General features: G+C 38.7%; 2 protein-coding genes across 2 annotated transcripts; one reads left to right on the plus strand and one right to left on the minus strand.

The window, feature by feature from the left end:
• Positions 1-658: 658 nt before the first annotated feature.
• spata22 (spermatogenesis associated 22) lies at positions 659-3,506 on the minus strand (the record flags this gene model as incomplete). The annotated part of the gene is made up of 7 exons (XM_083987021.1): positions 659-850; positions 1,520-1,617; positions 1,699-1,819; positions 1,926-2,304; positions 2,437-2,656; positions 3,206-3,343; positions 3,467-3,506. 7 exons carry the CDS (start codon positions 3,504-3,506, stop codon positions 659-661), a joined length of 1,188 nt encoding a protein of 395 aa, XP_083843147.1.
• Positions 3,507-6,899: 3,393 nt separating this feature from the next.
• stip1 (stress-induced phosphoprotein 1) lies at positions 6,900-14,596 on the plus strand. Its single transcript, XM_083987129.1, has 14 exons — positions 6,900-6,954; positions 10,099-10,308; positions 10,414-10,555; positions 10,894-11,035; positions 11,248-11,413; positions 11,531-11,657; positions 11,827-11,929; positions 12,276-12,396; positions 12,526-12,622; positions 12,719-12,843; positions 12,971-13,007; positions 13,152-13,255; positions 13,679-13,851; positions 13,965-14,596. Exons 1-14 carry the CDS (start codon positions 6,946-6,948, stop codon positions 14,035-14,037), a joined length of 1,629 nt encoding a protein of 542 aa, XP_083843255.1. The 5' UTR covers positions 6,900-6,945; the 3' UTR covers positions 14,038-14,596.
• The last annotated feature ends 1,674 nt before the right edge of the window (positions 14,597-16,270 follow it).

A 16,270-nucleotide genomic window follows, 5' to 3' on the forward strand; every position in this document is an offset into this window, starting at 1 on the left:
TGTTGCCATATTTGAAAGAAGGTCAGGAGAAAAATGTTGGTATTGTATTGGACCTCATACTGTGCTTGACTGTGGGAATGACTGAAGTGACTGCACTGGACTTGTTCCCCTATTTGTTGAACCATTGTGTGTAAAGTCTCAGCACTGGTGAAACTGTTTTGGTAGAGTAGATTCTTGTTTTTTCCATTGTGATGTATGACTGTAAATAAACTAACTGTACTTGATATCACATGTTATTCTTAACTGCCCCGTTTTTCAAAGATATATTTTGAGATATTACCTCATCGTGTTTGCTTTACCTGAATTAACCTCTAAACAATGTTTGCTGTTCTGTGAATTTTCTTTGTAATAAAAAATATTTCAGAACTCATAAAAGGAGAAGCTTTACTTTCCATTAAAGGTTTGGTTAAATGGAACAACTCTTTATATAACTGTTTCATAAATTAATACAAAAACATCAATGCTATAACATGCATAACAACAACATCACCCATCTAGGTCAAAAACCTAAATAATGCCTCAAATGTGCTCATCAATTTAATGAGACGTCAATCTATAACAAAAACTAGAATATATAAATGTAAGCTTAGCTCTCATGAACCGTCATCAAATAATTTCTTCCTATCAATCTTGAACTGCCGAAGATATCTACTCATACTCAGTCTTCATTTAACGACTTGGCCAGTGCCCTCATTTCTGCATCGCATGCTTTGACAGCCTCGTGGGCATTCCTCAGCTCTGAGGGCAGGGCAGGCCTAATGGAAACACACATGAGGACATCTCTGCTGCGGTCATAATTACCCACACAGCGGTGAATCTGACCTCGGATGAGACGGGGCAGTTCCTGTTCCTGTTGGTCAAGAGACAGATATTAAAAGATTAAAACTGCAGTGTCAGTAAATCCCCCAGCTTTCAAGTTTATTCATTTATTCATTTCATCCAAAGTGACTTACAAGTGAGGAACAGGAAGCTCGGGTGCAGCAGAAATCTTAGTGCAGATATGAGGTGCTATCTATTTTTGTGTTTTCTAACAGGTTTATTGCAAGTGTTTAAAATCATAAAGTACAATCCCTCCAACTCCCTTTGCTTGAGAAAGATTCAACCTCAAAGATTCAATCCCAAGCATGTCACCAACCTTTTGCCAGTTAATCTAATTAACTATAAGACATTGCATCAGGTGTTTTCTTTTAACATTTGATTGTGCTATTTTAATTAAATATGGGGTTCAAATGTTTGGCAAGTTGTCACATTCAGTTTCTAATTACGTTTTACACAGCATTTGTAAAGTAAAGAGTTGTAAAGTGCATCACTATCATCAGAGAAATGAACATTAATAGTTTTTGTCTGATTGAGACTGAGGAGAACCAGAGCAGGTTAAATTGAGCAAATTGACATGATAAACTATTTATTTTATTTTTAATGTTTTAATACATACAACATTGCCACAGATAATGGGAAAATGTGATGCACTAAGAAACTAAGAAAGCCTTTGTATGAAAGGACTTTTTTTTTTCCTCACGTTTTCAAAGAAGACACACTGCAAAGCCTCCTTCCCATCCCTCACGAGGAAGGTCTTGGCTCCATGGCGACCCAGGGTAACTGCAGAGTCTAGAGTAGCTGTGGGAAGAGTGCAGCCTGTCACATTAAATATGCGAAAGAGTACATAACAAAAACAGCAGCACCTTCTAATGAACTGACCGAATATTTCAAATAAGTACGGGACTTTGTCTTTGAACTGGCTCCAGTGTCTCATGCCATCGATAACTGCCGTCAGGATCCTCAGTGAGTTTTCTGGAGCTGGCTTCATTTTAGATGGTTCCGGCTGAGCAAACACACATCACATCGATCTCATCATGAAACATTAGTAGCAAAGTTTAAAATATTTGTATATCTTTATATATTTTCCTCATCTATGCCTACAGTACCTGAGTTTGAGTTGGTCTTGCAGTCTGACTCTGAGGTTGATTTGAGCTCTTTTTCCCCTCAAAGCTGGACGCCTGTGGCCCAAAGCTGTTGGTAAATTTCCAGGAGTTGTTTCGCGGCTGCACTGGACGAGCAGAGGGCACGCTGGCAGGTGGAGCAGGGGGACACGGAGGTCTAGTCTGCTGAACATACTGATGTGTGGGATTGGGGGTTCTGTAAGATGACTGCTGACCCATCTGAGAGAATCCAGCATGGGATGTTAGCTTGGTTTGTGCCCTCTCACTGCTGCTGGGGGGAGTTGGGTATTTGTTCTGTCTGGAGGTAACCACGGGGCTGGAATCCTGTTTTCTGACTGGGTAACTGGGCTGCCCCGTCTTACAACTGAAATGAAGATAAACCACTTCGTGATCTACAATTATGACCCAAAGCTAGCAGCTTGTGTGTACTGCTGCTTTATAAAAAAAAAAATATGTAAAACATCAGACTGCCATATCAAAGGTCAATAAAACATACCTTGTGCCAGCAGCTTTGTAGGGATGTGGTGCAGGTGTGTAAACTCTCCCTGTGGCGGCGGGTCTGGGGGCAGGTCTGTTGTGTTCATATTGCCTGGGCTGAGTAGACTGGGGAACATCCTGTCTGCTCCACTGGTGGCTTTGCGACGCCAATAATGACTGGTGGCTTTGTGAAGGCACCAGTTGACCTGATGGACCCGGGGCCTGGTCTGCATAGGTACCTGAGGACAAGCAGATTTGCAGAAATTTAAACAGTTAAACTAATTTGTATGTCTTCACCAGGGGGTGGGGGGTGGTTTTTTGTCAACCTGTTATATTATATCCTATTTCTGATATTTCTGTTTCTGTTTTTGTTCTGTAATCATTATGTGTATGTTTGTATTATAAATGCCCAATAAAAATACATGGAAAAACAAAACAAAACAGTTTAACACTAATTTAAATGATGTCTGTGGATATTTTCATTCATCCAGGTCATCGTTATCTCTGGGCAACAATTGAATCGAAGGCAACTGGACTTGTATTTAGGAAGACCTCTTATCCAAGGGGCTTCATCAGTACGTAATGCAACGGTCTGACTAGTCCTCACTAGTCTGACAAAACAGTGGAGAAAGAACAGTCATAGGAAAATATAAAACATGCAAAGATCTCAAACATAGTGAGGTTTTGTTCACGATCACTTGTTATTTTAAGTTACGTTTTTCTTTGTATCTACTGCCACCTAGTGTCTAAAAACAGTGAGGGTGGAAAAAGCTGGATGACTGTTGCACCTGGTATGCTCAGAGATGAAGCTGTGCTGTTGCCTGCCATGAAATCACCGTGGGAGAAGAACTCATTCACAGAAGGAGCGGATGTCAAAGGGACTCTATTTCTTTTCTTCTGGTTAAAGAGTGGCACAGGGATACAGCCTGAAGGAGACATCAGAGGAAACATGACTGTACTGTACATAGCACATCCTTTTTCCACAACTCATTGATTAAACCTGGCAAGTACCAATTAACCTAGGGAAATTAATAGGCTTTGTTGCAAACCTGCTGTGGGCCTGGCTGGCTGGGTTTCCAGTCTCCTCATTGTGGTGCGTAGAAAAACAAGCTCACCCAGTTCACTGTGAGGGGAAAATAAATGTCACCTGGTGCTCTGGTTAGTGTTTGGTCATACAGTTGGCTCCAAAAAAATGATGTTAACTCAGCTGTAAAGGCTTCACCAGTTAAACTAACCAAAACACAGGTTGCATGTCTTGTAAGTTTAGCAACAAAACTAAGCTAATTAGCTCGGTTAAGTTAGTTAGCTAGCTAAAAAGCTAAAGTTTTTTGTTGTTGCTTGTCTAACTAATTAGTTTCCTGCCCTTACATTCAGCTACCAGTCTCTCTTTTTTCTTCTTCTTATAAACAATACAGAAGCAATATGTTTGTTTTAGACGCTGTGTTTTAGTTACCAAAGCTTTTGTGTCCAGCAGAGTTAGCTAAAGTTAAATTACCGTAAGCTTTTTTCCAGTCCAGCACCTTGGAAAGCGACTTGCGCCAGAAGTAACGGATGTTGCCTTCAGGTACCTGTAGTAGGCTCGGAGGAAAGAAACACAGCACAGAGGAGACCTTGTCTTGTAGATTGAGGGAAAACGTAATGATGGTATATGTATACCTATCAGATCCGTGTTTTCTTTAGGCTACTTATGGTCTGAACTTACTTTACTTTTATATTAGGCTAAATCTATCGTGGGGCACAGCTCATTTAGGGGTCTGGTGACGACCATGCATCACAATCATAACTTCACTGATCTTGGTAATTATAGAAGATAAACATATAGGCTATCATCTCCAGTTTTTGTTCTGCATAAATTGACCATAAAATAATACCTAAGTCACAAAATACAGATAGACAACTGCAGTAGCCTATATAGCTATCTTTTGAATCTGTTAACTTCTGCTGAGCAGACCTGCACAATGTTCAGCAGGAATTTCAGACTATTCTTCCTTTGCCTGTTTTTTTTTATAATCACAAAAAACATGAACCAACAACTTAAAAACACCCTAAATTCAAGCTCAATGAGACTATGTTTATTGTTTTGTTTTATAAGGTTACTTACTGACAGAAAACGTGTAGACGGTATATTATTCTATTCAAATGTATGGGAAAATGGTGTCAGACTTTTGGTTAATGTAGAGGGGAGAGTTTATGACACCTGCCAGAGGAAATCGACAAGGAGACGGCACAGAAAATGATTATAACTTGAATACACAACTATCCAAGTGTCTGCCATGTAGAGAGTATCAACACAGTATCGAGAAATTAACTTCAGTTCGATGTCATGTAGACACTGCACTTTATATGGCATCCACTCTTTAACTGTGACACACATGACTTCTTTTGCTTGGTCTGTGAATCTATGGCAGCCACATTATTGGTATTTTGCCTCTGAGAAAATGTGGATCTTATTGCTTAAATTCATAATTAAGTTAGATACCACACTTGGTCTGTTGTATCTCAGTATTGCTGAAAGGAAATCTCATGACTATATGGGGTTCAGATTTTCTAACTCTCAGACTCCACAGAAGATGTACAGTTATTGCAGTGAGAACAGTGGGAAGCCTGGTTGTAATCATAACAGGCCATTTGCACCTCATTTTGTAAAAGCGACCAAGTTGTAAAATAAAAATATCATAAATGCAATATAATGATATCAATTATTAACAACAGGCTAGGAGGGTGCCATACCACTTAATACTTTGTCATAAAAGCTTGTAGAGGGTATTTGAGGTCGGGTCGCAGCAAACAATGGCAAGCTTCAGTTATTAAACTTTAATTATAAGCATGAAAGACCTTGTGACTAATGAACTGATGACATTATCGGGTGTTTAGGTGTTGAGATTTACTTTCTTACTACTACTTCATATCAGAATCAGAATCAGAAATGTTTTTATTGCCAAGAGCAGTGAAGGTCACTTTACAGCACTAGGAACCTGATGTGGTGTCAGGTGCAGACACAAAAGATACAAAAATTAGTAAAAGGTTAGTAAGATAAAATAAAATATAATTGAATAAATTTACAATATTCTAGTGCAAAAAATACACATACGAATGACAATTTAGGATTTATATACAATAGAATGAAATAGAGGATAATAAAGATAGATATAAAAGTTATTGTGTACATACCGTATGGTAGTATAGTATACTAGGCCAGTGGTTCCCAAACTTTTTGTGGCCAAGGCACACCAAAGGACAAGTAAAAATCTTAGCAAATAGCACACCTATTGTTCAAAATAGCCTTCATAACACGTGTTATCACTTATATCATGTAAAATATCTGTAAATGTGCATAATTATTTAATAATGCCAAATAAAATGTGACAAAGACAACTAGGCTACATTACTCACAAAATCATATTTATCAACGAAATATTTCAAAAATGTATTTGAAACTTTATCAAATTAGGCTTCATCAAAGCAGCAATACAACCATTTAAACCAGACAGGTCACAATAACCGTCCATGGTCCTACAAATTGATCAGCATTGAAACATATTGTGCAAAATATGGGGTTCTCTTTGAGGATTTTTTTTTAAGAATTGTTTTTAGGTATATAGTTTGCCTCTGTATTATGAAATGAGCACATACAAAGTACTGATAGTAAATTAAAAATAATTATTTTTTGTGTAGTTGTATATTGCAATAATAATATGGTTGTCACAAAACGGCACACCTGGACTTGCCTCACGGCACACCAGTGTGCCGCGGCACACCGTTTGGGATCCACTGTACTAGGCCTATGGGTCAGTGCAGGTAAGGTTCAAAAATATCTTCCATGTTAAAAAGTACATTTTGTATTTGTGTTGGTTTTATGTCAATTTAAATGACCCATTTTTAACAAAAGTAAGACCGAATGCCCCTGTCAAATTGTGTAACCACAAAAGAATGATAAATATTCAAAAAATATTTGATCCACCTACAGTGGATTAAGTGCACTGATAAAAAAAATAATTTTCATTTGAAATAGATTTTTGCCGTACTTCTTGTATATTTAAATGTTAATGCATTTTGGCAACACTTAGCAGGACTTATCCTAGAAACACCTCCATTATTCTAAATAACGTGACAGAATTTGTCAAGAAACATAGTGTTGCATTGCAAAAGTGAATTACATTTATTCCACATTTGAGTCCAAATTTATTTTCCTATTTCCTTTGGTATATAATCACATTATGAAAAAATACCGGTTACACCACTTGACATTGACGTCATTAAATTCAAATTCAAATTTTATTTATTTATATGGCACCTTTCATGCTAAAAACCCATATACTAGCCTTGCCCCTATCGCACAGTAGAGCATAACTTCTATCATGTTTTTTTCCCTGAAAGCTAAATTGTCCCTCAAAAATGTGCTCACGGGTGAAATGTAAATCTGATCCGTGATTACGGATATCATCCTCCCCAAACTGGCAACTTCCGTGTTGTTCAGGGGGAGGCGCCAGTCCGCAGTAGTTTCTGGAAGGAACCTCGTGCATGCACCATGGAGAAAGTGAGTGTCCCGCTACTCTTCACTTTAACTACTTTCTTTACATGGGTATTTAAATAGAAAATACGTGTTTCACTGAGTAACCTCAATTTTAAGTCTTGATAAAGTATAAATTCGAAAGGTGGTGTTTTCAGCGAGCTCTTTAAAAACGGGGACTTCAGTGTTTGCTAATATCAGAGGACTAGCTAGCTCGTTAGCTTACCGTCAATCCGGTAGTAATGTGTTGTAACGTTAGCTGTTGTATGACTGATCTGATGTATGGTTGGGGTTGATGATGTTACCTAATATAAAATATTTTGACAGCGCCAGATTGCTGAGTTGCTGGAAATACTTAAAAGTGGTGCAAACTTGGGGAGGCTAGCTGCTTGTCATTTAAGCACGGCGGCTAATTAACGACTGTACTCGGCAAGGTTAGCTAACTGTTAAGCTAACGTGGTGTAGGGCTTAATATATATATCACAGCTGTTGCAGGAAGGTTTTTTTTTCTGCGTCTGAAGCCCTGCTCCTCTGTGCAATTGAACAGTTCGCTTACCCCTCATGTAAATCACCGGGAAAGACACCAATGACAAGCACAAGTAACCCACCGGTTAGCAAATCACTGTTTAACGGCTAACAATAGCTCACAGCGGTACAGTAAACGCTATCATTAACTAACAAGGTGACGGGCAACTGAGAGCCGTAATTTGCATCCTGTTATTAAATGTTGCCTGTGGACAATCGGTGCAAACTGCGGCAGCAAGTCAGTCAGAAACACATGCTGCTGCTGCTGCTGCTGCAGGAGTATTTTTGGATCGACTCAGACCGGAGGATCATTCTAGACGCACGGGGCTCCGCTCGCTGTCATGGCTACAGCCGCATTCTGTCGTCAGCTGCCGCGTCCTCCGCCGTGCGATTGGCCACATTATCAAGTATTTTGGGGGGAGATCCGTTCAATTTTGATAGTGTAGGCTACCTTTTACATCACCATACCTGAGCTAACCACTCATTATAGTTTTAGTTTATTAGAGATTCCCATTTGTCAATGTCTCAGCAGCGCTTTTCATCCTGGGTTTCTCGGTTGCAGTATTAAAATTATAAAAAAGTTCACATAGCCTGCTAAATCTGAATATACATATACAAAATATACATATACAAAAAGTAAATATACACATACATGTTCAAATATGTAACAAAGACAATCATCCTGAACCAAGCAAGCCAAATGAGTCATGCCTTACTAAAGCAACAACAACCACAAACGACACACCAAACTAAACTTGAAAGAAAAGAAGAAAAAAAAGGAAACAAATGAAGCAGACATATGGAAACTAATAACAGAATAGGGAAAAAATACGTCTAAAATGTGAATGCAGTCCACAAAAAAATCTCTTTCTGTACCACACATTCTCTCAGTCTTTTCCTGAAGACAACTGGTGATTGAAAAATTATAAATTATCTGGCAATGCACTAAAACATTATAGGCAAAGCAAGGCAATTTTATTTGTATAGCCCATTTTTACAAACAGTTTGTCTCAATGGGTTGCATAACAACATCCTCTGCCCTTAGACCCTCACATCGACTGAGGAAAAACTCCCAAGCAAACAGGGAAAATATTGGACAAACCTCAGGCTGAGCAACAGATGAGGGATCCCTCACCCAATGCAGGCAGATGTGACATAGATGTTTGTAGATGTATTCAGAATAGGAAAACAGTTTACAATATGGAAATACATGGAAATGGAATCAACATTTGTAATGTGCACCGTTCATGTCTAAAGGGGGAATTTTTTTGGTTACAGTTACACTGAGGCAGAGAGGAACTTCTATTTTCACATGGCCACTTCATTCAATAATTTATAGAGGACAAAACAGTAAGCTCTGTAGGTTGTGCCTTGATGTATTTTAGAGGTCATGTGACTAATTTCAGCTTACATAATGGATTTGATTGTAAATAATCAAAGTGGAAGAAAACCTAATTTTGTCTCCATCTCAGACACTCAAACTGTCTTTCATCGTAACTGTAATGGCTTTATCTGATATTGATACCACAATCCACTGCAATTTTTATGCATTTCATTGTAAACCAATGGCATTATCCAAAAGAAAGCATCCTCATTGCCAGCCACATCTCACTTTAAATTTCTTGTCTGGTCAAGTCTGAGAATTTCCATTAGGCAGCCTTTGGTCTTTTCAAATTATGTTTTATCCCATTGAGTGGTAATAGTGTTGAATACAGCCCTGCTTTTGTGATTAATTAAATTAATCTTATTCACAAATGCAGGTGTTTGGGTGATTAAGCAAAGCATATACTTAACTGTTCAAAAACATTAAGTATTTTTTTTCTCAAACTAATGCTTGTCAGACAACTGCAAGGATTTTTTGAAAATCCCTGTTAACCACTGTTTATCATAATCCCAGCCTACAACATCACAGGGTGTTTTAATGTTGCAATGATGATCCCATTTTATGTTTTCAAATATTCAAGGTGAAGTGGAGTTTCCAGCCTAGGTAACTGTGGAGAGAACGCCAGGCCAGTTAAAACACCTTGTGCAGGATATTTCCTGCCCTTTTACGTGTTATCACATAGTTGTCAAATGAAGCTAGAATAGATGGAGAAGCTCCTTTTAGAACAGGGTGGTGCTTCTCTCTGCTGAATGATAATTGACTCTGTCATGTACTGGAGACACGCATGATGACTTGTCATACCGTGCCAAGCCACAAATAAGTGACGAGGAGTAATCTGCACCTAAATACTTTTCCATTCCCCTTCCCTTTTTATTAGTATTGTCACCGTTGCTAATGTTATCTGAAAACCAGACAGCATTTATTGTCTGAAAATGAAGTGGTGGATTCAAACTTTCATGCTGTGAGACTCTGAGGGTCATATTATTTGCAAGCTAATAGAGTTAAAATTCACATAAATGTGCAGTAACAAAATAATGGCTTATTATGTCTCTGCATCACTGGTACACCTGTTTCATAGGAGCAGTTGGGTGGTTGTCTTTTTTTTCCGTTATGCATGGACAGCTGTGAAAGATGTTTCTCTGTTGTTAAGTCTGTTTGGGGATTGTATGCATGTGTATTTTCACAAAGTTTACGGCAAGAGAGCTGCAGTATTGAGAAGTTGTGTCTTTGTGCTTTATTGATTTTATCCTCCTGCCTCATAGGTTTCGGCATTGAAAGACCAGGGCAACAAAGCTCTCAGTGCTGGAAATATTGACGAGGCTGTACGGTGCTACACTGAAGCCTTGGCTCTGGACCCTTCAAACCATGTCCTCTTCAGTAACCGCTCAGCTGCCTATGCTAAGAAAGGAAACTATGAGAATGCACTTCAGGATGCCTGTCAGACGATCAAGATCAAGCCTGACTGGGGCAAGGTGAGATGATGGTTCTTGCAGTTATTCTGTTGACAAGACATGTGGTAATTAAAAATGAGATGGTGATCTGTTATAATCTATTATATTTTGATATTTTTCAACCAGGGCTACTCCCGCAAAGCAGCAGCTCAGGAGTTTCTTGGTCGCTTGGAGGATGCTAAAGCTACGTACCAAGAGGGGCTCCGGCAAGAGCCAACTAACCAGCAGTTAAAAGAGGGTTTACAGAACATTGAGGCCCGGCTTGCAGGTGTGTACACTAGAATTTGTGATGTCTTTTATTCTGCAGATAGTAGAATTATGATTTCTAAATAGCGTGGCTTTTTTTCCTTTCTACGTGGGTAGAGCCACTAGAGGTGGCTGCTGATAGGATCAAAGCAAACTCACATTGTGCTCAAGCTTTCAGAAGAGGAGTAGGCATTTCATTTGGGTTTTGAGTGTTGTGATTCATTCAGTGGATGGCAACCAGGGGTTACTGTGCAGAGAAAGCGCTGGTAAATTTAATCCTAGACCTGTACAGGATTGGTGGGCAGACTTTACTTGTGACCACATAAATCACACTAATAACATCTGTTCTTGTCACAACAGAGAAATCCATGATGAATCCCTTCGCCATGCCCAACTTGTATCAGAAGCTGGAGAATGATCCTCGGACCCGAGAATTATTGTCAGATCCTACCTACAAAGAATTGCTGGAGCAACTCAGGAACAAACCTTCGGAGCTTGGCACGTATGTGATACAAGACTATAGCATTGTGTCCTTAGGCTGAAATGAAAAACATGTAGTTTGGATATTATCAGTGCAGGATGGTATTTGTTTGCCAACTGATCATCACCTTTTGGTCATCCTCTCTGCTGTCACTCAGTCATCATCAGCATGCATAATATGGAAGCAGCCAAGAGATAAATAGATTGAAATACACATGTTTGACTGTTTTGCAGGAAGCTGCAGGATCCCAGAGTAATGACCACACTCTCTGTGCTCCTGGGACTGAACCTCTCTGAGATGGAGGAAGAGGAGGAGCCCACTCCCCCACCTCCACCCAAACCAAAAGAGACTCAGCCACCGCCACCAAAAGAGGAAGACCTTCCAGAAAACAAGAGAAAGGTCAACAAGTGTTTCCACCCCAAAAAAATGTGGAAAAAGCATAAAAATAACCCCACTATTTTTTTGGGTGAATCGGTTGTCTCAGATTTTGTTAATCCCCTACTTTCCTTTTTACAGGCCTTGAAGGAAAAAGAACTTGGCAATGCTGCATATAAGAATAAAGACTTTGAAGCAGCGCTGAAACACTATGAAGAAGCAATCAAACATGACCCCACCAACATGACCTACATTTCTAATCAAGCAGGTAAATATTCTGATATACTGGAAACCAGTTGCCAGTCTCACAAGTTGGAGATAAATATGTTAAGAACGCACAATTCTTTTTTTTATTTTTTTTTATTTTTTTTTTACATACTATATAATTAATTGCAGTTTGACTTCATACTTATCATGCTAAATATGTACTCCTTCAGCTGTGTACTTTGAAAAGGGAGAGTTTGAGAAGTGTCGAGAGCTGTGTGAGAAGGCCATTGATGTCGGCAGAGAGAACCGGGAAGACTACAGACAAATTGCAAAGTGAGTTCTTAATGATTACATAATTTCTGTCAATTCCTAATGTCTGATTGTTATTCACAAATGAATCTACACATCTGTGTACAACTGTGTAGGCGCAGGCGTTTTCTGAAGCTTTTCTACGAGCTGTCAAGCACTACTGAAGTAGCATATGTACTGGCCCTTGGCAAGAATTTGCTGAGAGGTCAGCTGTGAGATGTAAGAACCACTAGGTGGCAGTGTGTATATGTTGCTTTTCACTGTGAAACTGGCCAACTCTGATGCATTGACATTGCATAAGGACACAAATTATGAAAACAATTCCATGTCGTTATCCTTCTGATGTCTTTATCCCTCCACTCTATTTTAGGGCCTTGGCTAGAATTGGCAACTCATGGTTCAAGCAGGACAAATACAAAGAAGCAGTTCAGTATTTCAACAAGAGTTTGACAGAGCATCGTACCCCTGACGTCCTGAAGAAGTGTCAGCAGGTGTGTTGCCATTTGATTTCCTTCCCTTTGAAGTTTTCAGGGGTTGTTTTATTAAGTGTATGCTAGACATTGAACGGTGAATGAAAACCGAATTGGTTGCTCAGCTTGACACTGAATTTGCTTCTACAGGCAGAGAAAATATTGAAGGAGGAGGAGAAACTAGCCTACATCAACCCTGACTTAGCTCTGGAAGAGAAGAACAAGGGCAATGATGCCTTCCAGAAAGGTGCGTGTAATAGTTGAAGTGCTTATTGGTTGATTATCATTTGATTCTTCTGTTTTAACGTAATAAGAAACTGAACTTATCTTTTCCTTTTCACAGGAGACTACCCCGTAGCCATGAAACATTACACTGAGGCCATCAAGAGAAACCCCAATGATGCCAAACTCTTCAGTAACAGAGCCGCCTGCTACACAAAGCTGTTGGAGTTTCAACTTGCCCTGAAGGTACTGTTTTTCCTCACCTATTGTAGCAGCTCTGTAAATCGGTTTATGAGATTCTAACCTGATTAGAAATTGGATCTTTTTTTTCTATTGCATTTTAAAAATGACCTTTGTGATGTTCTTTTGTTAGGACTGTGAGGCGTGCATCAAACTTGAACCCAGCTTCAGTGAGTTGGACATTTTAATTATTTTAATTCTAAGATATAGTATGAAATGAAATTGTATTAAAATGCTTAATAAAACCTTGATTTGAGGCAAATCACCCAGATTTTTAAAATTCTGTATTACTAATTTAACACCTCTGCCCACAGTTAAAGGTTACACACGCAAAGGAGCTGCTCTGGAGGCCATGAAAGATTTTTCTAAAGCCATGGATGCGTACCAGAAGGCTATGGAGCTCGACTCATCCTCAAAGGTATTTAACAGGTTGCTTCAGTCTCACCAGAAAATCAGGCATTTCAAAGTTTAAGAGAAATAAGTTAATTTGATTTTACTTGATTGATTTTACATCTACACAATCACTACAATTTTTGACTTTCCTTCAAAGTATTGTTTAAAAAAAAAGGGTGTGATGTTTTGACTTTTTATGATTTAAAAGTTCAGTAATTCCTCACCTGTCTAAAAAATAAATTGATATGTAACATGGATTTTCACAATGCCAAGACTCAGATGTTTCTTTGATGATCTTCCTCAGCTTAACAAAACAATGATACCACCACTGAGAACTTGCCACAAAATTCTTGAAAATAGATGTGTTAATAGTACGCCAGGTCTTAGCTGTATATGCAGAGTAAAGATTAATTAACTTTGCTTCATCATTTGCCCTCCCCACCTGCAGGAAGCCACAGAAGGCATGCAGCGCTGTATGGTCAATCAGGCCACGAGGAATGACAGCCCAGAGGAAGTGAAGCAAAGGGCCATGGCTGATCCCGAGGTGCAGCAGATTATGAGTGACCCAGCCATGCGCATGATCCTTGAGCAAATGCAGAAGGATCCTCAGGCACTTAGCGAGTAAGTTGGCCAACTTTTGTGCACTTGTCTTCAGTCAGTCTTTTGCAAATAAGTACATCTTCACATAACTACATGAAGAATTTACTTTGCTTTTTTTCTTTCCTATTCCTCAGCCACTTAAAGAATCCAGTTATTGCTCAGAAGATTCAGAAACTCATTGATGTTGGACTGATAGCCATTCGCTGATGAGAGACAAGCCAGATGTGTGAAGAACTCCCAAAACTATAGTGGAACAACATGCAAAACCCTCCAAAATTTTACATCCTCTTTTCTTGCCTTCAAACTCAAAATGATATTGTTCTTAGTCTCACTGAGACTCTGTGTGTATGTTATGTTTTTTAAAAATTCACAACTTTTACATTGTGTATAAGAAAGCATCTTGTTGTCATCTGGGAACCGTCAGAACTGAAAAATCTGGATTCATGTGTACAGATGCATAAGAACATCCTAAAATAAACATCACAATGCAGTGCACCAGTATGTTCAATGTTTAAAGGGGAAATCCACCCTTAAGCAGTTCACATATTCCTCTCACTTCATCAAAGTGTTTTCCAAGAAATGAAACCGCATAAAGAAAAATTTGGACTCTTAATCATAATTTCAGTGTAGATCCCATAATAGTCAACACTGATTGTTCTTAATTTCAGTGCTGTCTTTTTAAATGTCTACTGTCTGGTTGAAAATATTTGTGTACAGCTCATTAACAGGGAAGTGTTACGCGTTTCCTTGATCGCAGTACAGGGAGGATGAATCCAGACTAATTGTAACTTATGCCAGGAGAATGTAAAACTTTGCCTTTAAGAGTTGAGGGAAATTTGGCCTTTACAAGATTTTTGAGGTTGATCCTTAAAATGGTTTATAAAATTCAAATACCAGTTAAAGCAAGCATGTTTTCATTTCTGTTAGTCGACAATAAACAAGTTGGAGGCTCCTCTGCCAGATGACATGTCACAAAGACCATCAATAAAAGTTACAAGTATGTTGTTGATAACGCACTGCTCTGTGAGCAAGACCACAATCAGTTTGTCTAGCACAATGATACTTGCACACTGTCGTGATTCAGTGATTGTGTTTTAACTTTGGTAAATAGAGTACATAACTTTTAGCCAGCCTCAAATTTTGTCTTCCCGTATCTGAAAATAGAGGGTGCCTGTTAAAAAAATAAAATAAAATAAAATTGCCTTGCCTGGCCTTTATGGCTACCATGAGAGATAACGGGAATAACCTGATGGTTAAAGGGTGGATTTACCTTCTAAGCTACTAACTATTGGTCAAGTAACCAGGAGCACAGGTCTTTCAATTCGTGATGTATCTTCATGATGCATCTTTAATGTTTGACAGCTCGTCTCGGAGCACTGAAATCCCAGTGCTGCCAGCCACTACCTACCAAGGTGTATTTCACTCAGTGAGGGAATTCTTATGGAGAGTTGTGCTAGCCTTCTCTAATTTATCATTTATTGGCTTTGCACATGATGGTGGAAATTGTCCTCCCACACCTGCAGTCGCTCAGCTTCTGTTTCCAGACAGGCCATACATATAAGTGTAATATTGCTATTGACCTTTAGGCCACATGTGGCTTCAGATACCTCAAGTGACCACATTGTTATAGTAACTCTGTGCTAGGGTTTCCACAAGGATCTGAAATATGTTGGAAATTGTACCACCTTTTGTTTAATATTTCTAAAGTGGAATTGCTCTGTCATGAGTAATGACTTGTTGCGATCAACACAAAAAATAGGCGTGGGCAATACCACCATAAAAGTCATAAACTACATGCAACAAATGTGTTGCCTTCACGTAATGTAAAAGAAACTCCTGAGACGTGTAACATACCAATGGAAGTCAGCTGTACTGTGAAATATACAGTATCTGAATGTATTATGAAGGTGGGTGGTGGCTTTTTTTTTTGTCTTGTAAGACCAACAACGCTGACACTGAATCAATGCAGTAGAAGACCCATGTTCTATTGTTGGTCTTTGTTAATGTGATTTAAACACCTTGCAATACACGGACCAATAAAATCTACAGTGGAGACACTCTCCAATACAAACTTCTGTGGATAGTTGTACACTTCACTAATAAAGTATTCAATAAACACAATGAATAGCTACTTGTGGTAAATGGAAAATGGTGGTTCATGTGTTGAAGCAGCAAGAATGTAAGCCCTGTATCACAAAGGTCTGGTACATTTTATCAATGCAACACAAAATTCGATCAGTAAATGAGCTATTTTTTTTAAATTTTATAATAGTAGTTAAAATGCTTAGTGTTTAGTTTCAAATGGTTATGAACAATACTCAACTTAATAAAAAAATTGAAATACAAACAGTATACAGAAAGAACAGCAAGTAACAGATGAGTCATGGGTAGAATTCATTGAATAAAGAGGATGTAAATGATACAGAAATATAAGTCACTT

This window comes from Trachurus trachurus (genome assembly GCF_905171665.1).
Source record: "Trachurus trachurus genome assembly, chromosome: 14".
Classification (NCBI taxonomy): domain Eukaryota; kingdom Metazoa; phylum Chordata; class Actinopteri; order Carangiformes; family Carangidae; genus Trachurus; species Trachurus trachurus.

Bases quoted from the DNA above. Each gene is read 5' to 3' on its own strand.
- stip1 (XM_083987129.1), top strand. The intron at 10,309-10,413 runs GTGAGATGATGG...TTTTTCAACCAG, and splicing joins TCAAGCCTGACTGGGGCAAG to GGCTACTCCCGCAAAGCAGC. The intron at 12,844-12,970 runs GTACTGTTTTTC...TTCTTTTGTTAG, and splicing joins AGTTTCAACTTGCCCTGAAG to GACTGTGAGGCGTGCATCAA.